Here is a 23,631-nt window from a genome sequence, read left to right as displayed (position 1 = left end):
CCTACTCTGACTTTTCTCTGACCCCAACACAAGTGCAGAAGGCCTACCCCAGACCTCTTCAGGACCCTCTCCCTCCCACCATGTGAACTGAAGAAAATCAGACTCATTTAAAATTAATTGGACATGGGAAGGAAGTGGGGATGAAATTAAATCTATAGCAAACACACACACAAATCATTCAATACATTTCTTTTTTTGTTTGTTTTGTTTTTGTGGGGCAATGAGGGTTAAGTGACTTGCCTAGGGTCACACAGCTAGTAAGTGTCAAATGTCTGAGGCTGGATTTGAACTCAGGTCCTCCTGAATCCAGGTTCGGTGCTTTATCCACTACGCCACCTAGCTGCCCCCTACATTTCAAAAGTTTGTGTACATGATTTAGGGATTAGCTACTGTCTTTTTGACTCATCCATGCTATCCTTACCTGTAATCAGAGAGGAAAATAAAAAGCAGTCTGCATATCATATTTACTTAGGAACTTATCCCAGTGTGAACTTTGATTTCTGATACCCGCTATAGATTGGACTTAATAAACTCTTGTTGGTTGATCGACTGACTGAATGACTTACCGAAAAATCCGTGTCTTCCGCCTTCAAATGGTCTGCAATGTACTGCACTCCTTCTACTGCAAGCTTCAAGGCTGGTGACATGGGCAGGGCAGGCTGTTCTTTGGTGCTGTGGGGTTTGGTCACTGGATCTGAAATAGGTGCAGCCTTGGCCTTCTTGCATTTACACTTGCATGGGGAGGGCTTCTCCTCGGGTTGGACTTCATCTTTGTGGCTCCTCAAAGAGGCTGGGGAGCTGGCAGACTGTCCATTGTTTGCCTGGGAAGAGTCTTCTTGGAGAGAGCAATACTGAATGCTCCTTGACCTGCAGCGGATGCCTCCTTCCTCAGCTTTGCTGGAGCTATACATTTGCTGAACGCTTAGAGATCTGACTTTGGAGAAGCCAGAGGGATGGGTATTATTCAGAGGAGGTTGGGGAGTGGGTGAAGAGCAGGGACTAGGCTTCCCAGGTTCAGCATGCTGCAGCACAGTATACTGACCTGAGGGAGACTTGCAGACAGGCTGGGGTTTGACTGGATCCTCCAAGTGGACACAGAAAGAAGCTGCGGGTGACCGGTCTGGACTCTGGGGGCTGATGGAAGATGAAGTAACAAAGTTGGGCTCTGGCTGTGGCCAGAACCTTGGACCTCCTGCAAGTTTGTGCATGGACTCAACCAGCTTCCGGCAGTTGTCCTTCACCACACCAGGACGTTTCATGAAGAGTAAGCGGGGGATGATATCCAGGAACACCCTTCGGACCCATGCAGGCATGGTGTGTGTGCGAGGTGAGCGATGGTGGACATTGAGTACGAAGACAGTGATGATGATGGACAGTGTCACAAAGATCATGGTGAAAAGCAGGTACTCCCCAATCAGAGGGATGACCAAGGATGTGGATGGAATGATCTCAGTGATGAGGAGTAGGAACACAGTCAAGGATAACAGCACAGAAATGCACAATGTGATCTTCTCTCCACAATCTGATGGCAGGTAGAAAACCAAGACAGTCAAGCAGGAAATAAGAAGGCAGGGGATGATGAGGTTGATGGTGTAAAACAGGGGGAGCCTGCGGATGATGAAGGAGTAGGTAATGTCTGGGTAAATTTCTGTACAGCACTCATACTTCTTAATGTTATAGTTTCCGACAGCATTGATGATCACCCATTCGCCACTCTCCCAATAGTCCAACTGGTCCACGTGGCTGTGCATGCTCACCAAGTCAATCTTTGCCTTGTCATAGGTCCAGGAACCAAACTTCATGGTACAATTTTGCTGGTCAAAAGGGAAGAAGGTGACATCAATGCTGCAGGAGCTCTTATAGATGGCTGGGGGTGTCCATTTGATCCTCCCATCATAAAAGAGGTGGGCTTTGGTCAGGTGAGTCACTGCAAAATCACCATCTGCACTAGGGTAGAAAAAGATGAGAAGCCAATAAGAACATTAGGACTGTTGGTATCACTATGAGTACTGGCACCCTCTGGCCAGTCAAATCGCAATTCCTTCCTCAGTTCTAGGTTAGAGAGAAAACACATCCTATATGAGTATAAATATAGGCATAATTACACAAGTGTAATTCTTTGCAATAACAACAACAACAACAACAATAACAATAATATCAACAGTACTTGCCCTACAAGATTGTGAGGCTCAAATGGTATAATGTATATAAGGCACTCTTCAAACATTAAATACTTCATAAATATCAGTTTTTATTATTATTATAGAAAAATTATTCTCACCTTGTTCAAAGTAATTCAAATAAAACTAGTCCTGGATAAAGTCAATACTATTATTATTCTTTCATATTTAATGTTCTGTGGACAGCTGCACAGAAAGCTAAAATAACTGCTTTTTGGGGTCGGCGAATAAAAGAATCAGGATATAAATTCCTCTTCTGTAGGCACACTGAAGGAATCCATGGTACAACTCCTATAGCAGACAGGATGATGGGGATGATATGGAGCTCAGCCTGTTCTCAGATTATTTTGATTTTGTATACTGGGTCTGTTTTGAAAATTATTTATTCCATTTCATTTCAAATTTCTGAATTACTATTGTTATCATTGGTGTGATAGTGGGACATAGCTTTGTGCTTTTCAAAGCGTTTTATCCAGTTTGAACTTCACAGTATCCCTGCGAGAGAAGCAAGGCTATCCCTAGCCTGATTTTTTAGATGGGAAAGCTGAGACTTAAGGGTGGTTAGGTTACTTGCCCAAGGCCACAAAATCAGCCTGTAGCAATGACTAGGAAGTAGAACCCAGGTCTCAAGATTCCAATCCTCTTTCTTGTAGAACACCCTAACTTTCCAGTCTACAGCTATCTCTCCAAATAGAGTATATCCCAGTTATTATAAGAATTGGATAACATGATACTGGCTATGATACATAGATAACATGACATTCATGTAGGAATTAAAACTAAAAAAAAAAACACTTTCCTTATATCAACCCAGTGAGCTTGGTGCACAAGTTTTATAAATGTTATTAAAATGAGGAAGCTGAGATTCCAGAGCTTGGTGATTTGTTCAAAGTCCTGCAGCCAATAAGAGACAGGATTTGAACCTAGGTCTTCTGACCTCAACACACCAGAATGCCTCTCATGGATAACTTAATTTCAAAACTGAAGCATCAGCAAAGATAAAATTCAGTTGCCATTTTATAGCCAGCCAGGGCCCACAATGGAAAAATGTCTCTGTTATTCTATAATGGGACAGACCACATGACATAGTGGTGTCAGATTCACATAGAACTGGAGCCACTAATTCATCAACCATACATAAGGGTCCCTGTGGGTGGCATATGGACTTAGTCTGAAAATGTAATGTTGTCTATGTTTATTTATTTTGTTAAATATTTCCCAATTATATTTTAATCTGGTCCTGGCAGCACAAGGGAGTGTTGCTGGCTTGCAGCCAATGGGCTTCTTGTCTGACACCTCTTTTTACACTGTAGTGGATAGAGAGATGGCCTTGAAGCTAGGAAGACTGGCATTCAAGCCCCACCTCTTATCCATGCTGACTTTATGCAAGTCAATTAACCTCTCTCTCAGTGTTCCAGGTCAGCCATTGTTGTTCAGGCTGTCCAACTTTTTGTGACCCCATGGACCTCTGTCTATGGGGTTTTCTTGGCAAAGATACTGGAGTGGTTTGCCATTTCCCTCTCCAAGGGATCAGTGATCCAGGCCAGTGGTGTCAAACTCAAATAAAAACGAATCACTGAGGACCACGTATTGACTTAGAAAACTACAAATTAACATTATGTATTGTATCTAAAATATTTTATAACATTTCCCAGTTATATTTGGGGAAGGTATTGTTTTGGGAAGCAATGGGATTAACTGATTTGCCCAGGGTCACACAACTAGTAAGTGTCTGAGGTCAGATTTGAACTCAGGTTCTTCTGATTCCAGGGACAGTCCTCTATCCATTATGCCACTTAATTGCCCCCTCCCCCATTTACATTTTAATGTGCTTGCTACAACACTTGAGAGTTTTGCTTGTGGCCTATGAGTTTGACACCTCAGTCTAAGCAAATAAATCTCTGAGCATAAGTTTCAGAGTAGGTACTGACCTGCATCTGTAAAAGGAATTTCCTTATCCAGGAATTCCCTATTCCGGTAAAATCACAAGTCTAGTTTTGATCCCCTTTCTCTATTCTGTAATAAATTTCTGTCATGCCAGGGTCCTTCACTGATTATATTTATCATTGAACTCAGCTCTACTGACATCTAGACCTATGGTACTGCTAGATACTTTCAGGAACACCAATAGTCTAAACCTTGAGACCAGAAAGAATTTTAGCTCTGGGACTTGCCATCTTCAGAGCAGGATCCCCACTCTAGGTTCTGGATTCTCAGCTCCTCTTGCCAAGTCGATTCTATATCTAATCTATATTCACCGGACAGTGAAGGAAATACAAAGCAGTTATTAGGTGCTACTACTGTTAGACAAGGCAGGTCTCTGCATAATGGGACTAGAGTCTCCAGCAACCTCTAGTTTCTACCCTTAGCCTCCCAATCAGCCTGATTGAAGATTGTGCTGAGGCCAGTCTGTATGTATATAAAGCATAGAGGCTGAATTAGATGCACCTGGCCTCCAGGGGGCCCCACTTGAGACAAGCATAGAAGTAGAGACCCACCCAAAAAGGAACCAGATCCTTCCCAGAAGATAGCTCCCTTTAACCTATAATGCCTAACTGATACCTGAAGACATACACTAGTGAGATATAGTCATGGTTGTGCTGGAGCTAACTCAAATTGAGCTGGGAGTTAAATTTCCATTGTGAGCATCTATCTATACTTCAGAAATCAGCAAATGCTAAAAATCAAGACTTAGTTTATTTGACTTGGTTTATTGTTTTGTTGTTTGTTTAGATTTAAAAGAGCAATGGAGAAAATGTTAGTAATCAGTATTAAATTTTAAAGTCTGTCATCTATACAAGGTCCCCTCCCTCAACCAGCCAGTTCAACATTTACCAGCATACCATTGGATCTGGTCCATTGTTACCACCCCCTTTTCTTGCTTGACTATAAAAAGTCAGATGAGTTTTTGTTTCTATTCAGTCACCAAATTAAACAAACAAACAGACAGACAGACAGACAAAACTAAAACTAAGTTGTTTCTTTGGCAGGTCCACTTAATGGACTTTAATGAGGGATCAAGGAAAAATGTCTGACCTTTCGCAATGTTAAGTACACTACAAATTGATCCAAGTATGGGGTGAGCCAGTGAAACATAATCCACTGTGATGCGATCTAATGTAGTATCACCTGACGTGATCCTGTCTTGTGTGTGGAATATATCTGTTGTCATCCAACTGAGGACAACCCAACATGTTATATTCCAGCATAAACTAATCCAGACTGCAGTGATCCAGTGTACCAGAAATCTAATGAAGCAGGACCTGGCTCAGCAGAGAAAAGAGGCCATTCAAAGTTCTTGTGTCTTATTTATGGGGCCATTTTTGCATAGACAGTTTGCATCATGGTCAAATACACAGTAGTCTGTTTGAACCAACTGATCCCTCCTAAGAATACTGTTTTAAAATGCATAGAAGTACAGAAAGTACAGTGTTGCAAAAGAAAATAATTATACGGAAATAGAGTTTTCAATATATATTTTTAAAAATAGGTTTATGCACCCTAGGTATTAAGGGTGGGCCCCTGGACAGCTCAGATTGTAACTATATATGTATGTATGTATGTATGTATTTTTTGCAGGTCAATGAGGGTTAAGTGACTTGTCCAGGGTCACACAGCTAAATTTCCCACTAGTTAAAGGCTTTTTGTTTGTTTTTGCTTTTTGCAGGGCAACGAGGCTTAAGCGACTTGCCCAGGGTCATACATCTAGTAAGTGTCAAGTGACTGAGGCCGAATTTGAACTCAGGTCCTTCTGAATCCAGGGCTAGTGCTTTATCCACTGTGCTACCTACCTGCCCCAACATTGCTATACTTGATAAAATCCTGATATGACAGTAGATTGCCCCTTTCCCACTGACACCTGCTTTATACATATCTTTTAAACTGTGTGCTTCTCAGAAGGTTGAGATATTGATTATGATGTAATTAAAAGTGGTGTAGCTAGCAGTAGATGCTGATAGTGGATGTAAAGATTATCTAGGCTCCAGCTTCTTAAACTGTGGGTTGCAGCCCCACATGGGGTGGCTTAACTGAATGTGGGAGTCATGAAAAATTTGGTAACAGTAAAAGGTTTTGTATACCTATTTTATATACCTATATACAGGAGGTCATGTAAGAATTTCTTGGGTGAAAAGGGGTCATGAGTGAAAAAAATTAAGAAGCACTGCTCGAGGCAACATCCTGCAGCCAGATATTCTGTGGCTTGGAGTCACAGGGCCTGATAATGGATCACACGGTATCTTGTGTTATTCTTTAATTATTTCAGGTGTGCCTCATCTCCTTAGGAAGACTGTGAGCCTCTTGTGGGAAGGGACCAAATCATATTCTTTCTGTGTTCTCTCAGAGGCCTTCCCACAGTGCTCCATCAATTTTTGTTCAGGCTTTAGTCCTCACTGCACTCTGAGGATCTAGTCCATTTGAATCTAGCAAGCTGTTGGTCTCTGCCTTAAATATAAGAAAGTGCCTTTCTTTGGCAAGCTGACCATCTATATACCCCAGCTTTCTGTGTTGCCAGAGTATGAAGTGTCTAACAGCTGGGTTTTTCATTAAGAGATAGAGATTGGGCTGAAAGCCTAGAAAGGTTTACAGGCCACATAGGCATACGAAAGGCCAGGAATATAGTTACTTGGAGAAAAACAAAGACCTTGCCTCCTGGGTCTAGTTTTGTTTTAATGTCTCTTTTCCTCCTCGCACTCTTTTGAATGAGAGAGCAAAAGAGTTTTGGAATAGAGAAATTGAGGGTCTTCAAACCCAAGAGCCCTTGGAAGTTTGCTGGGGGGGAAAGCCTCTAGTGTTAACTGAAAACCATTTACCATGTAGATACTATGCCATGAGTTACATAGAGTAAAACCTAGGAGAAAGAGGCAGCCTTTGGTGACCATGTGGTTCAGGGAAAAGGACAATACATTTAAAGCTTGAATAGGGTCATAGAGGTTATCTCAGACTAAATCTCTAGACCTAGAAAGTTCAAGTGACTTACCTAAGATCACACAGCAAGTGGCAGAGTAGGGATTGAAACTCAGGTTCTCTGATTTCAAATGTAGCATGATTTCTACTGCACAATGCTGATGAAAAGATGGATGTAAGTCTGGGGATGGGGCAGTATTTAGCTAGAATCACTCTGGTTCTGTCAAAGAATTCCTCTAGATTACTGCAACATTCTCCTAACTGGCCTTCCTCCCTTCTCTACCAACTTCATTCCATCCTATACCCTGATGCCAATGTATTTTTCCTAAAGTGCAAGGGTAACCATGTGACTCCCCCACCCAACCAATTCCATTGGCTTCCTATTGCTTCTAGGAAAAATATAAACTTTTAGCTTTTAAAACCCTATGCCCTATCAGACCTTTGGAAAGGAAAACAGTTTTTGACCAAACAAGAGATAGAGTATATTATAAAATGCAAAATGGATGATTTTGATTATATTAAATTTAAAAATTTTTGTACAAACAGAAGCAATGCATCCAAAATTAGAAGGGAGACAGAAAGCTGGGAAACAATTTTTGAGGCCAGTACTTCTGATAAAGGCCTCATCTCTAAAATATATAGGGAATTAAATCAAATTTATAAGAATACAAGTCATTCCCCAATTGAGAAATGGTCAAAAGATATGAACAGGCAGTTTTCTGATGAAGAAACCAAAGCAATCTATTCCCATATGAAAAAATGCTCCAAATCTCTAATGATTAGAGAGATGCAAATTAAAACTCTGAGGTACCACCTGACACCTATCAGATTGGCTAAAATGACAAAAAAGGAAGATAATAAATGTTGGAGAAGCTGTGGGAAAATTGGAACACTAATGCATTGTTGGTGGAGCTGTGAACTGATCCAACCATTCTGGAGAGCAATTTGGAATTATGCCCAAAGGGCGATAAAGCTGTGCATACCCTTTGACCCAGCAATTCCACTTTTAGGGCTTTTTCCCAAAGAAATCATGGAAGGGGGAAAGGGACCCACATGTACAAAAATATTTATAGCTGCTCTTTACGTGGTAGCAAGGAATTGGAAGTTGAGGGGGTGCCCATCCATTGGGGAATAGCTGGACAAGTTGTGGTATATGAATACAATGGAATACTATTGTGCTGTAAGAAATGATGAGCAGGAGGAGTCAGAGAAACCTGGAGGGTCTTACATGAGCTGATGATGAGTGAGATGAGCAGAACCAGAAGAACATTGTACACAGTATCATCAACATTGAGTGTTGACCTACTGTGATGGACTATATTCTTCTCACCAATGCAATGGTACAGAAGAGTTCCAGGGAACTCATGATAGAAGAGGATCTCCAAATCCAAGAAAAAAAAAAGAACTGTGGAGTATAGATGCTGATTGAACCATACTATTTCTTTTGTTTTGGGTGCTGTTGTGTTTTTTTTTCTATTTTGAGGTTTTGCATCACTGCTCTGATTTTTTCTCTTGTAACAGGATTAATGCAGAAATAGGATTAATGTTATTATGTGTATATATATGTGTATATATATCTATATGTATATGTATATGATATATAGATATATAGATATAACCTATATCAAATTACCTGCTGTCTAGGGGAGGGGGAAGGGAGGGGAGGGAGGGAGAAAAATCTGAAATTGTAAAGCTTGTATAAACAAAAGTTGAGAACTATCTTTACATGTAACGGGAAAAATAAAATACCTTATATGTAAAAAAACCAAAAACCAAAACAAAACCCTATGCAACCTGACCCCAACTTAACCTGGAAGCCTAATCAGATATTATATCCCATCCTGAACTCTGTTTAAGATACAACTTCAACATCATCTTCTACCATCTTCTTTCCTGATCTCCCGAGCTGCTAATGCCTTCCCTCTCAAATTACTTTGTATTTAATCACTTTTTATTTAGGGCAGCTGGGTGGCCCAGTGGATAAAGTGCCAGAACTGGAGTCAGGAAGACTGTGTGACTCTGGGCAAGTCACTGAACCCTGTTTGCCTCTGTTTCCTTATCTGCAAAATAAGCTGGAGAAGGGAATGGCAAACCATTCCAGAATCTTTGCCAAGAAAATACCAAATGGGGTCACAAAGAGTCAGACATAACTGAAAAATGACTGAACAATAACAATTTTATATTTATGCTGTATATGTTTATATATGTACTTGCCTGCCCCATGAAAGTAAATTCCTTGTACTTGTATTCCTAGTGCCTAGCAAGCACTTGATTGATTGATTGATTGATTGGTTAAAGAACTTGGCCTGAGATAAGGAGTTTCCTTCTGGAGAGGAAATGCCCATTCTCATAGACTTTCCTGTGGGAGGAGGGAAATCAGTGAAGATTGTTGGAATTTTTCCCCTGCCCCCAGTCCATTGACTGCATATATAATAAGTTTCTGTCTGCTAAAAAACAAAAAACAAAACATAACAGAAAAGGTCTTCGGATTTTAAACTAAAAGAGCCATGGCAGAAATCACTTCTGTGAATCACAGGTAAGCAGCACCTCAACTAAGTCCAGTTCCTGAAGCCAGAAGCTAGATGCAGAGAGGGGCTCCACAATCTCATGGCCAGCAGAGCATACCTGGTGCCAACCACCAATGACCGACTGCTAAACCAGCTGAGCAGAGGATGCCAGCAGCTCCACAAACCTACCAGGGAGCAATGCCTGGCAGGTGACCTCCTTTGGCATCACAAATGTGGTCCTGTTTGCATGTATGCTGCCTTTTCTTGGCCAACATCCACTACCTAGTAATGACCTGGCTTTTATTATGCAAACATCAGAGATGCAGTAGATACAATCTAGTTACAGCTCGGTTTTCAGCAAACCTGAGAGGGAATCTCAAATAAAGGTACCAGTTCCTCACTCTAGATGGCACAATGTCATCGTTGCTTGGGCCCATAGGGGATGCTGAGTGGCTGGAGGTTGGAAGTGTTCTGAATGTATGGAGCCCTGTCCAAATTCATAGATATCCCACTCCTTCACTCTAGTCTATTGACCGTCCTCTCAGTCAACTCCCCAGAAGAAATCCAGGACTTCTGAGGACCATAGACCCAGAAAGGACACTGGAGAAAGTCTAGTACAATCTGCTCACTTTATAGGGATTTCTCTTTCTTTAAAAGATGGACTGGGGCAGCTAGATGGCACAGTGGTTAAAGCACCGGCCCTAGATTCAGGAATACCAGAATTCAAATCCGGCCTCAGATACTTGACACTTACTAGCTGTGTGACCCTGGGCAAGTCACTTAACCCCCATTGCCCCACCAAAAAAAAAAAAAAAGATGGACTGAAGAACTTTATTTTATGAACTCTCAGAGGCCTAATAACATCATTCATTCACATAATAATATGTTCACAACTGCATTCAGCATTGCAAATGATTAAGAATCAGTAGCCTTCTGCATATTGCCCAGTGGGTGGGTCTGGTAGACAATATTCCTTTACAATTACCCCAATCAGTGATGAGTCCCTTCCCCCCTCTTTTCATATCATACTTAGCTTGTACCCATCTATATTATACTTCTAATGCTATATATATATATATAAGCACACACATGTATCTGTATACATATAGTGTGTCTATTAAATATATAGATATATACATATATGTATATGTGTATATGCATTTGGGTATAAATATGCATATGTGTGTGTGTTTTATCCACCTACCAAATTGTAAGCTCCATAAGGGTAAAGACTTCATCTTATAATAGCTAAAAACTTGGTATTCCTCCCAGCATTTAATGAAATACTCTGCATCCAGTAAGTAATTTATTAAATATTTATTAAATGAATTAATTCCTTCCAAAGTAATGAATGTGAACAAGAGAGCCTTCAGGGCTCTGAGGAAGGCTATCAGAGCAATCAGAGGAGCCTTGGAAATTAGGATTCCTCTGGACTGAACCCTAATTTTGGTCAAATTTTGCCTAATTAGCTTGGCCTGGATGGAAACCTTGTACTACTCTGTATGTATCCTGTAGCTACCTATTTATGCAAATGTTACCTCCCTTATTACAATGTAAAGTCCTTAAAGGCAGGTTTATTTTCCTTTGTATCACTAGCACTTATCTCAGTGCCAGCACTTCCCTTAGTTCAGAGGAATATGAACTGGACCTGTGATTTCACTGGTATAGGGAACTCTTAAGTGAGGAAACTACAAATGCAAGTGATCACCTTAACTACAATTTATAAATTGTCCTAGAGATTTGCCTAGAGCATTGAGAGATTGACTTGCCTGGGGTCAGTATATGCTTGCATGTGCCTCTTGAACCCAGATCTTTCTGAATCCAAACCCAGGTCTGTATCCACAACACCACACTGCACATAGTAAGAACTTAATAAAATGCCTGTTGGTTGATTAATTGACTCTTAGACGGGCATAGGATGCAGGCCCAGGTAGCTCAATCTGTGGAGTGAATAGGGAACTAGCCTATGCTAGAGACTTACCCAAGGTCACACAGTTTGAAAATGTCTGAGCTGAGATACAGATTCCAGTCTTTCTAACTCTAAATTCAGCATTCATCTTTCTGATGCTGCTGAAAGTTGTCCAAGGCAGATATATTCACAGAGAGCATTAAGACTGAAAGTCTGTAAAGATGTGCCTTCTCCCTCCCCAACCCTTTCTTTTGCACCTCTCCAATAACTCACTCCCCCTATTCACTGATGAAGGAAGATGGAGGCATGGGGAGATCAAGGAAGAGATAAGATCCCCCACTTTGTAGGGGTCTGAAGTTTGAGATGATGTCTGATGCAGTAGAAAAAAACCGTGGTTGTGGAGGCAGGGACATGGGTTCTAATCCTGACTCAGTTATTTAACCACTTTTGTGTGATCTTGAGCAAATAATTTTATTTTTCTAATTTACAGTTTCCTCTTCTGTAAAAATGAGGACATTTGAAAAAATGACTTCACGTCCCTTCCAGATCTAAATCTATGGCCCCCTAATGGGAAAATGATAACAGATGCTAGAAAAAAAGGAATTAAACCCCTTCTTTCCTTCTGTTTTCTTTATTTTCTCTTTCTCTTTATAAGAGTTATCTTTGGAATGGGAAGGGAAGAACAAAAATGGCCAATAAAGAACCAAATAACAAGGCAAAATAGAAGATAGTAAGAGATCACTTAATTATTACTTAATTCCCTCAAAGACTGAAAACCAAGGAGTCCTGATGAACCATATCCAGGATACTGAAAGAATTGGAAAATGAACGACTGTCACTGATTTCTGAAAAAATCTAGAGAAGGGGAATGGTACCACAGAGCTGGAGACAGGGTAACTATATTACAGTTTTCCAAAAGGGGAAGGAGGTGGATTCTTCAAATTATAGGCTCCCAAGCTTGATATTGATTCGTGTTAATATTCTGGAATGGATTGTCTAAGGTATGGTTTGTGAACCCTCCTTATAAGAAAGAAAAGGAGGATCACTAAGAACCAGCATAGGTTCATCAGTATGGGTTAGAGAAAAGTATTTGCAATCAGAGAATTCAGGATTAAATTCTAAGTCTGTTGCTATGTTGAATTGAATCTATCTTGGTCTCAGTTTCCTCATCTGTAATATGAGGTGGTTGAACACTCCAACCCCTTGCAAGGTTTATTCCACTTCTAAATCTCTAATCTTCTTATCCTGTCCTTCCAGATGAATGACATTACCTTTCTTGGATAGGACTATTAAAATGGTAAGTCAAAGTAATGCCATGGACATCATGTATCTGAAGCTCAGAAAAGCTGCTCTAATCCAAAGTATCACAAGAATGATGAGTAGAATGTATATTGTTTGCAGGAAAGGATTATTTACTTTTATTTGTATCCCTAAAACCTAGCACAGTGCCTTGCACAGAACAGATAATTAATAAATGCTTATTGGACTGGATTAGATAATGAAACAGAAGAAAGGAGGAAGAGAGGAAGGCAAAAAGAAATAAAAAGAGAGAAAACACATATACAGAGTAGAACTCTGGAGTACATTGTTAAAGAAAAGGTTTATAACCATTTAGAGAAGGAACAATCATTATAAACTGTCACACCAGATTAACTTTATTTTCCCTTTTTACAGGGACTTTCCCCACCTAGTTATCTGATCAAGGTAAGAGCATAGACATAATATGCCTGGGTTTCTGTAAGACATTTGATGAATGTCTCATAGTGTCCTTGTGGAGAAAATGAAGAGATATAAACTACATCTAATAGTATAATTGGGTGGCTTCAGAATTCTGAATGAACAAACATTTTTTAAAAATGGTAGTTAATGGATCTATGTCACCTAGAAGGGAATTTTCTAATGGAGTGCTAAGGACCTTTGAGCTTGGATGTATTCTGTAAAACATTTTCCTAAATTGGATGAATAGATGGTGTAGTATCATTTTTAGATTGGTGGATAATGCAAAGATGGGTGGGATGTTGAATACATTGGATGAAATCATTGGGATTCAAAAAGTTCTTTAAAGATTAAAGCTAACAAAAGCAAATGTAATATCTTGCATATATCTTGCATTTAGGTGTTTTTAAAACTCTACTACAGGGGGCAGCTAGGTGGTGCAGTGGATGAAGCACCAGCCCTGAGTTCAGGAGGACCTGAGTTCAAATCTGACCTCAGACACTTGACACTTACTAGCTGTGTGACCTTGGGCAAGTCATTCATTGCACCCCCCCAAAAAAAACCAAAAACCAAAAAAAACCCTCTACTACACAAATAGGGAACATAGGGTGACATGTTAGAAGCAGTTTTGTGAACTGGGTACATTATGGCACATGAATATAATGGAATACTATTGTTCCAGAAGAAGTGACAAGATGGATGGTTTCAGAGAATCATGGGAAGACTTGTATGAAGTGATATAGAATGAAATGAATAGAACCAGGAGAATTATTCATACTATATGTAAAAATAATATTGTAAAACAACAACAACAATTTTGAAGGACTTAAGAACTCTGATCAATGCATGGATATGACCAGTGTGGAAATTTGTTTCACTTGACTAAGCCTTTTTGTTACAAAGGTTTTGTTTTTCCATCTTTTTCCTTTCTCATTAGGGGTATTGGAAGGGAGAGAAATAAATGCTTATTAACTGAAAAAACATTTAAACCTAAAAGTTCTAATAGACTGAAAGCTCAATATGAATTAATAGTTAGATACATTCATTTGGCATCAGCCAAAAGAACCAATGTAATGTTTGACTACATTAATAAAAATATAATTTCCAAAGTAAGATAGGTTATGGTCCTGATATCAAGTCTAATTCTGAACTCAGGAGCCCAATATAATTAGAAATCTAGAAACTAGAGCATATCCCTCTCCCTCCCCCTCCCCCTTCCCCCCTTCTCTCTCTCTCTCTCTCTCCCCCTCCCTCCCTCATTTAGACTATTACCTTTTCTCTGAAATTATCCTCAATTTGTCTTATTTGTACATAGTCATTTGTGAGTTGTCTCCCCATTAGGTTTTGAGTTCTCAGAGGCCAGGACTAATTTTTTTGCCTTTCTTTGCATCTCCAACACTTAGTATGTGCTTCATAAATGTTTGATGACTTGACTTGACTTTATCCATCTGTTAAATGAGGAGCTAGATGATATCCAACATCAATTCAAGCAGTGAGTCCATGAAACAAAGATTTCGTCCCAGTCAAGAGTTAGACTTTGGCTTTGAAATCTAGTTCTGCAATCCTCAGCTCCAAACCAAGCTCTTGTGCTCCCAGGAAGTGAATAATATTCATCAGCTTATACATGCTCATCTGTGATAGGGAAGGACTAAATAATGCTCATAATAAAATAATGTAGGTCCATATCATGTTTTAACTTTTTTTTTTTTTTTAGTGAGGCAATTGGGGTTAAGTGACTTGCCCAGGGTCACACAGTTAGTGTTAAGTGTCTGAGGCCGGACCTGAACTCAGGTACTCCTGACTCCAGGGCCAATGCTCTATCCACTGCTCCACCTAGCTGCCCCATGTTTTAACTTTTGCAAAGCACTTTCATATATCTAAGGAAGGATGTTCCCTTAGAATTTGCTTTTAGCTTTCTTCTCTTCTCTTTCTATACTTCCTTGGTAATCTCACATACTCCTACTTCTATATAAATGACCCCCAAATCTATATTCCCATTCCTGATCTCAGTTCTAAGCTCTAGACTCACATTTCTGACTATCTACAGCCCATAGGACATCTCCACCAGGATGTTCTCTTGGTGTCTCCAATTCAGTGTTTCTAAAACTAAGCTCATTATGACTCCCTCTGAGCCTGTCCTACTTCTGTCTTTACTATTTCTATCAGTGGCACCACTTTTCACCCATTCTTCCATGATAACCCTGGATTTATCAGTGACTCATCCCTCTCACCTTTCACATTCAATAAATTACCAGGTTCTAGGAATTTCATTTCCAGAACATCTTTTGTATTCATCACCCCCTCTGTATTATCACTGCCACCATTACTATTCCTCATTACTAGCCAACTGAACTCTTACAATCATCTTCCAATAGGTCTTCCCCTTTTCACTCTCTTCCTTATAGTCAGGGGTGTGCTAGGGCCAGCTCAAATTGGCTACAGAGAGCTATTGGTTAATTTTCCAGAGTGAGCATTTATACTTTAAAAATTTACAAATTAGGGTTTGATTTGTTGTTTAATTGATTGTCTAGACTTAAGAACATAATGGGGAAAATGTTGATACTGTAGGTAAAACTTAATTGTGTCAGGTGTATGTATGTATGTATATATATATATATATATATATATACACACACACACACACACATATTTTTTGAGAGCCATTTGGAATACATTTACTAGCACACTACTGCTACAGTTTATCCTTAATACTACTACTATCATACTTTACTCTTTTTAAAATGTAGATTTGATGATATTACTTATCCTTTTGTTTAGAAATCTTCAGTACTTTCTATTACTTTCCAAGTAAAGTCTAAACTCTTCAAAGCCTCCTACACACTCTCATGACCCTATTTCCAGATTTATTTCATATTAATCCCTTCCACAAACTCTACACTCCAGACAAACTAGATAGCTCTTTGTCCCCTAATTATATATTGAGCTATCATGTCTACTTGTCTGTTCAGGCAACTCTCAATTCCTGTAGTGTCCTTCTTTCCCATCTTTGTTGTGGAAACCAAAAGCCAAATCAAAATACATTTCTTCCAGGAAATCTTTATGGACTCCCATCCTACCCCATTCCACCCATTCCCCAACCCCACATTTCAATAACAATCACTTTCCATCTGAAACCTCATAAAACACTTTTCTGTAGCTTTCTTATATACTTAACATGTAATACTGTGTATTATAGCCATCCATGTGAGAGTCTCATACTCCTACTAGACTTTAGGCTCCACAAGAGAGCTTATCCAAACTTTGCATCTTCCTTGGCACTTAATTTTGTGCTTTCAACACAGTAGGAACTTAATAAAATATTTGGTGATTTACTCTGTTGGCTTAATTATTTCACTTGACTGGCAGAAAACATCACTGTAGCTTGTAGGACACTAAATATAATCCTCATTTGGCAGATGAGAAAACTGAGACTGATGTCAGTTTAGGTTGGCCTTGACTCTGGACTCCAAAAAACCCCAAGCCAAACCACAACAAAACAAAACAAAACAAAAACCCACTGGTCTCTAAGGGAAGCAAGGTTCTTAAGTTTTCATCATGCATATGCTACTGGTCCTTTTACCCTTCCTAATTCTCCTAATCTACCTTCTCCCATATTAGTTTAAATTACCTCTATTCCCAGCCATGATTTATTCCATCATCTGCAACTATAATTATTCACTAGCCTAAACCCTAGATTATTTTCTCTTCCCATCTCCAATATTAAACAATTTTCTATCTCCCAATCTTCAACCTATCCCCCCAAGTTCTTTGCTCTTGCTTCTGGACTGTTGAAAATCATGGGAGGAAATCTCAGAATGAAATTATTTCATATACTTTAAACTAAAGGTACAGCTCTTTAATGGGACCTTCCCTGCTACTTTTGTTGAAGATAATTTTCTTCTCTCTTCTGACTCCTAAAAGCACCACCAACCCTCATACTCAGTGCACATGACAGCCTCCTACTTCACAGAAAAGTATGAAGCCCTCCAACTGACATTCCCTCAATTCGCCTTCTCCATTTCTCAAAACATCTTCCCTCCAATCTAAGATGAAAGAAGGATGCCTTAATTCAGTTGTTAGAGTTCAAAAGGACCTCACAGATCATCTCTTCCATACACAAAGAGGAATTCTCCCTGAACAAACTGATGAGAAGTCATCATCCAGCCTCTTCCTGAAGATAGACAGGGATGATAGAATCAGAGAGAGGATTAGGAACTCACTATCTCTTCAAGTTTCCCATTAAACTTTGAGACAGATCTAAGAGTTTTCTTATAAGAAGCCAAAATCCAGGGCAGCTAGGTGGCACAGTGGATAAAGCACTGGCCCTGGATTCAGGAGGACCTGAGTTCAAATCTGGCCTCAGACACTTGACACTTAATAGCTGTGTGATTCTGGGCAAGTCACTTAACCCTCATTGCCCCACAAAAACAAACAAAAAGCCAAAATTGTTTCCCTGCAGCTTCTGCCCATTGCTCCCAATTCTGCTTTCTTTGACTCAGCAGAATGGTTCCTCTTTCTTGTGACAACCATTCAGATTCTTTGAATGAATGCATTCATGAATGAATGAATGAGAAAGGATTTTTGAAGAGCTAATCATATGTCAGACACTGAGCTAAGTAATGGGGATATACCAAACCAAAAACCAAGACAAACCCTGCCCTCAAGGAACTTACATTTTATTTTTTTTTTAAATAAAAGTATTTTGGGGCAGCTAGGTGGCACAGTGTATAGAGAACCGGCCCTGGATTCAGGAGGACCTGAGTTCAAATCTGGACTCAGACACTTGACACTTACTAGGTGTGTGACCCTGGGGAAGTCACTTAATCCTCATTGCCCCATAAAAAGGGGGAAAAATGTATTCTATTATTTTCAAGTTACATGTAGAGATAGTTTTCACCATTTGTTTTTATAAGATTTCCAATTTCAAATTTTTCTCCCTCCCTCCCCTCCTCACCCCCTCCCTAAGACAACAGGTAATCTGATATAGGTTATATATGTACAATAACATTAAACATATTTCTGCATTAGTCATGTTATAAGAGAAGAATCAGAGCAAAAAGGAAAAACCTCAAAAAAGAAAAACAACAACACCAAAAACAAAAGAAATAGTATGGTTCAATCAGCATCCATATTCCACAGGAACTTACATTTTACATATATAGGTGAGTGGTTGCCAGAGAGAGGTTGCTTTGTTCTGGAAAGTCACTGGAATGGTCAGTGGAGTCACAGGGAAATTGATTGACATGACCTTTCCAGGAATAACAATGTAGATTTGATGACTATTTCCAGGGGAAAGGTGGCAAGTAGGTAGTAAAGGGATCTTGGGTCAGTTAAATAAGATGAATTAATCAATCAGGAGAACAGAGCCCCCCATATGGGAGCTTGAGGACCTAGTCAGAGGTGAAAGGTAAAGCAAGATGGAATGGCTGGAAAAGAACCTGTGTGTAGGATGACAGATTCCACAGAAATATTAGATGAATAATCCAAAGAAATTTTAACGATAATCTCATCCAAGACCCTCATTTTACAGATGAGAAAACTGAGGCACAGAGAGAAGAACTGAATTGCCGAAGGTCACACAAGTCATGAGCAGCAAAGCCAGGGTTCAAATCCAAACTCAGACTTCAAATCCGACATTCTTTTTACTATATTATTACTTGAACACAACTATCATGTGCCCCCTGTCCCTCACCTCATGTATTCTCAACATAGCACATTGCTTTCTTTGTACATAATAAGCCTTTAGTACATAATTGTTGTCATTCTTTTCTCTAGGCTAAGCATCCTCAGGTATTTCAACTGATGTTTGTGCGACATAGTCTGTAGTTTCCTCACCACCTTCCTCTTGATTTTCTCCATTGTGTCAATGTTGTTTTTAAAATGCAGCTTCTGGAACCAAGCACATACTCCAGGCATGATATGACCAGGGCAAAGTACAATATGATTATGACTTGCTCATTCCAGACACCATTTAAAAAGAACATGCAGGCTATTCACCTCATCATTTCCCACTCAGCTGCTCATTATCACCAAAAACTTCTCATCCTGTAAGATAAAATCAGCTGTGTAACTCACATCCCCTCAGATCATTTTATATCCCAGCTGCAGAACCTTATCATACATCCTTGCTTCCTTGTGTATATTGCCTATCCCATTAGACTATAAGCTCCTTGAGAGTAGGTACTGTCTTTTGTCTTTGTTATTCATCTCTTAGCACAAGAAATGCTTAACAAATGTTTATGGGGTAGCCATGTGGCTCAGTGGACAGTGCTGGGCCCAGAGTTTGGAAAACCTGAATTCAAATCTGGCCTCAGACACTTAGTAGCTGTGTGATCCTGGGCAAGTTCATTTAACTCTGTCTGGCTCAGTTTCTCATCTGTAAAATGAACTGGAGAAGGAAATGGCAAATCACTCCAATACCTTTGCCAAGAAAACCCCAAACAGGGTCACAAAGAGTCAGACACAACTGAACAACAACAACAACAAATAAATGTGTACTGACTCTGACACTATGTGTCCCTTAATGCTGCCTTAAATCGCATTCCTTTTTTTTTGCTGCCATTCAACAGTGTTGATTGATATTGAGCTTGTAGTTTATTAGACCTCAGATTTCTTTTTTTTAATTGTTTATCTAGCTACAACTTTGCCTGTCTTGAAGAGTTGCGTGTGTGTATATGCATGTTCTTAAAATCCATGTATAGGTTATAGTATATATATATGCCTATTTTGTATATTCATTTTATGATTCTGGTGCATCAGTTTCTCAAGGTTTTATTGAATTCCATTTGTTACTCGACATGCTAGCTCTCCATTATTGTTTTATGTCACTTACATATTTAGTAAATATGTCACATCTACCTTCATGTCACTGCTTAAGAATATTGAACATAAATTTCTGAATACAGGACCATAGGCAGATACTAGGAGCACACTCTAATATCAACTCATTGACTCTTCTTGGGATCCTTGCCAAGGATAATCACTCTACCTATGTCCCTGATCCTATCTTTTCTGCCTCCTCTAGGGCCTTAATCTAGGAATCATACCTCTTCTCTTATTTATTTGGAACCTTATTTCTCCTGTAGTTATAATCTGTCTGTTTTCAAAATATGCTCCAGTTTCTCCCAGTCTGAGTGTGTTAGAATAATTAGATTCCAATGAGGGATTAGTTTTATAGAATCCTGAATTCACATAAAGTAAGAGCAAGAACAAATCATAGAGAATATACAGTCGAGCTCCCTGTATTTTAGATGAGAAGCTTAGAGAAGGAATGTGACTTGTCATTCTGCCTTCCCAATTATCATTCTATCTCTCTCTTATCCTTCACAATAAATACCCAAATTAATAGTTTCTATCTAACATCTCTACTTTCTTCTTTTTTTTTTCTGGGGCAATGGGGGTTAAGTGACTTGCCCAGGGTCACACAGCTAGTAAGTTTCAAGTGTCTGAGGTCGGATTTGAACTCAGGTCCTCCTGAATCCAAGGCCAGTGCTTTATCCACTGTGCCACCTAGCTGCCCCCTCTACTTTCTTAACATTTGCTATATCCTCAAACCTTTCAAATACTGGAAAATAGCTCTCATGTCCTCTTTGAGTCTTCTCTTCTTCAGGGTAAACACTCCCAATTCCTCCAAGTAACTATCATCTTGCATGACCTCAAGATGAAGATGGTTTGGCCACAGCTAAGCTATTAATTCTTCAGTGACCAATGACCCTTAGTAACTAACAGTCCTTCATGACTTTCCCATCTGAGATTCACACTGCAAGAGTGACTGAAGGAAATAGCCATGGATAGAGAAACTGATGAGGAGTTTAGTGTGGTAAAGACAATGGCTTCAGCTGTCTTTGACCTGTGTCCAAACAAGATGCTCCAAAAAAGATTGAAGATCTTAGATTCCTGGCTGAACAAATCTTGGCCCCAAACTCCAAGGCCAATGCTCTCCCAAGGAACCACCAAGAAGGAAGTAGGGAAAAGTTACCATTGAAGAAGATGGAAAATCAAAAGAGGCTTCCCTTTGGAGTGACCTTGGCCTATTTTTGCTTTAGAATCTTTTCTCAATGACTCCAGACCCATGTTGGATGCTGGAGCAAATTGCTAGAAGATTTAGGGACTGCAACTGGGAAAGAAAAAGAGAGAGAGTGGTAGAAAAGAGAAGATATGGGACTATGATCTTGCACAAAATTCCCATTTATGAGACAAGAGAAAGGACTACCAGAGAGGTATCAGATAAAATGGACATGGATGAACTTGAGACAACAACCACACACTGTTTCCAAAGATGGGGATGAGGGCCTAGCAAGATGCTAGGAAACCCCCACATCTCCAGATGAGTAGGTCTACTGTAAAGAAAAAAATCATATCTGTAACCCTAAAATTAAGTCCCCCAAAGGTTCACATCAAGGTATTTCCCTTGCCTCCCAAGGAGATCTCTCTGTGCTCAGGTCCCTTCCTTCAACTTGTGTCTAAGAATCACAGAATTTCAGATTTGGGGAGGAACTCAATTAGTTTAACATAACTAATATCTGAACAGAAATATTCTCTGGAACATAACCAACCAGTCATTCTGTCTCTGCTTGTAGATTTGTAGTGGAGCAGCATGGAACAAGGACAAGAACAATGGATTGAGGATCCAAAGACCTGGTTTCAAATCCTACCTTTCTCACTACCTATATGACCCTGGCAAGCCATTTAACCTTTCAGGGCCCAAGGTTCCTCATCAGCAAAATGCAGGAGGGGGCCCTCCAGCTCTAGACCTATGGTTCTCTGAAAAAGTACATGCAAGGTTTGAACAGCAATTCAATTTCTACATGAAACCTTTCCAATCTTCCTCTAGCTTCTAGTGTTACACCATTTGAAATTACATTATATTTAAATTATATATATTAAATATACACTTATAGAAGTCCATATGGGTCTCTGGATAGAATGCAAATTCTTAAAGGCACAGGGTTTCATTTTTGTCTTAGCGATGCCTAGCACAATGCAAGAGTAGACACAATAAATGTTTGTTGGTTGATACAATGTAAAAAAAATACTTTGCCAATAACAAGCTGTTAGGAAGTTGTTGTTTTTTTTTAAAGATGGAGTCTTAAATCTTGCCACTGTGACTTTCACACATTGTTCCTAGTTCTGCCCTCTGGAGCCATGGAGAACAAGTTTACTCACTCTTCCACATGACAACCCTTCAAATTTTTGAAGATCCCTACCACAACTTCCCTAAATTTTCTCCACTTTAGCCACATTTTCTTCCTTCAATCTTCACAGGACATAGTTTCCAGTGATCCTAGCTGCATTAGCAGACCCAATGACCCAAGACACAGGCTCACAACAAAAATCATCCCTACACTCTAGTCTTCCCCTCCACCCCCAATGACAAGGAGACCCCAACTCTAGACTGCAGAAGTTTGCTTGAGCAGTGGCAGATAACCAGTGTATCAGACAACAGATCTTCAGGAGAAAGTTTGCTGGAGGCCACAACTCTATAGCACCAGTACTTCAAAGCTCTGAACAGCTGGTGCTGAGCCACAGAACTGAGGAACAGAAGGAACGAAACAGGACACTCTGTTTGTGTGTTGGGTAGTGGGGGAAGGCCTCTATAGTCTTCCACTAAGCCTGAAGGAAAGAACACAGCAGTCATCTGGGGCCAGTTCTGAGCATTAGAAAATCACTTGGGGCAGACGAAAGGGGAAAGGGGAATCTACTTGTCTAACAGATGATAAAAGAGAAGGAAGAAACATATAACCAGATCAAGAGAGGAATAAAAGAACTAAAACAAAGCCTTAAAGGGAAAGGTATAACAAACAAGAAGAGGGGATCGAGGATGAGAAGAAAGCTAAAAGGAAAAGGGACACCTCAAAAAAAAAAGATTAAAGTAACTGAAGGAACATAATACTGTGTAACAGAAAAGGAGGAAAATCATCATTTGGGGGGAAAAACAGAATACAGCAATTTATCCAAGAAATAATTCATTATGACCAAGTAGAATTTATAACAAATGCAAGAATGATTAAACATTAGGAAAACAATCAACATAATTTATTGTTGTTATTTAGTCATTTTTCAGTCAAGTCCAACTCTTCATGTACCCTTCTGGGGCTTTCTTGGCAAGGATATAGAAGTGGTTTGTTATTCCCTTCTCCAGATCATTTTAGAGTCAAGGAAACTGAGGCAAACAGGTCTAAGTGATTTGCTTGGGGTCACACAGCTAGTAAGTGTCTGAGGCTGGATTTGAACTCAGGAAGAGGAGTCTTTCTGACTCCAGGCCTGGCACTCTATCCATTGCACCACCTAGCTGCCCAAATCAACATAATTAATCATATTAAAAACCAGAATGTCTAAAACCACACGACTATCTCAGTAGATGCAGAAAAAGGTTTTGACGAAGTACAATACTCTTATGCTAAAAACCTTCAAT

The 23,631-nt window shown here is 39.6% G+C and overlaps 1 protein-coding gene across 1 annotated transcript in view; it reads right to left on the bottom strand.

The window, feature by feature from the left end:
• CHRNA4 (cholinergic receptor nicotinic alpha 4 subunit) overlaps nt 1–23,631 on the bottom strand; it is a 57,846-nt gene that overhangs the window by 10,784 nt on the left and 23,431 nt on the right. Inside the window, exon 5 of the mRNA XM_043982180.1 lies at nt 567–1,947. Coding sequence (XP_043838115.1) covers nt 567–1,947 — 1,381 coding nt within the window. The remainder of the gene's footprint in view (nt 1–566; nt 1,948–23,631) is intronic.

This window comes from Dromiciops gliroides, chromosome 2, assembly GCF_019393635.1.
Source record: "Dromiciops gliroides isolate mDroGli1 chromosome 2, mDroGli1.pri, whole genome shotgun sequence".
Lineage (NCBI taxonomy): Eukaryota > Metazoa > Chordata > Mammalia > Microbiotheria > Microbiotheriidae > Dromiciops > Dromiciops gliroides.
This window is presented reverse-complemented; position numbering and strand designations above follow the sequence as displayed.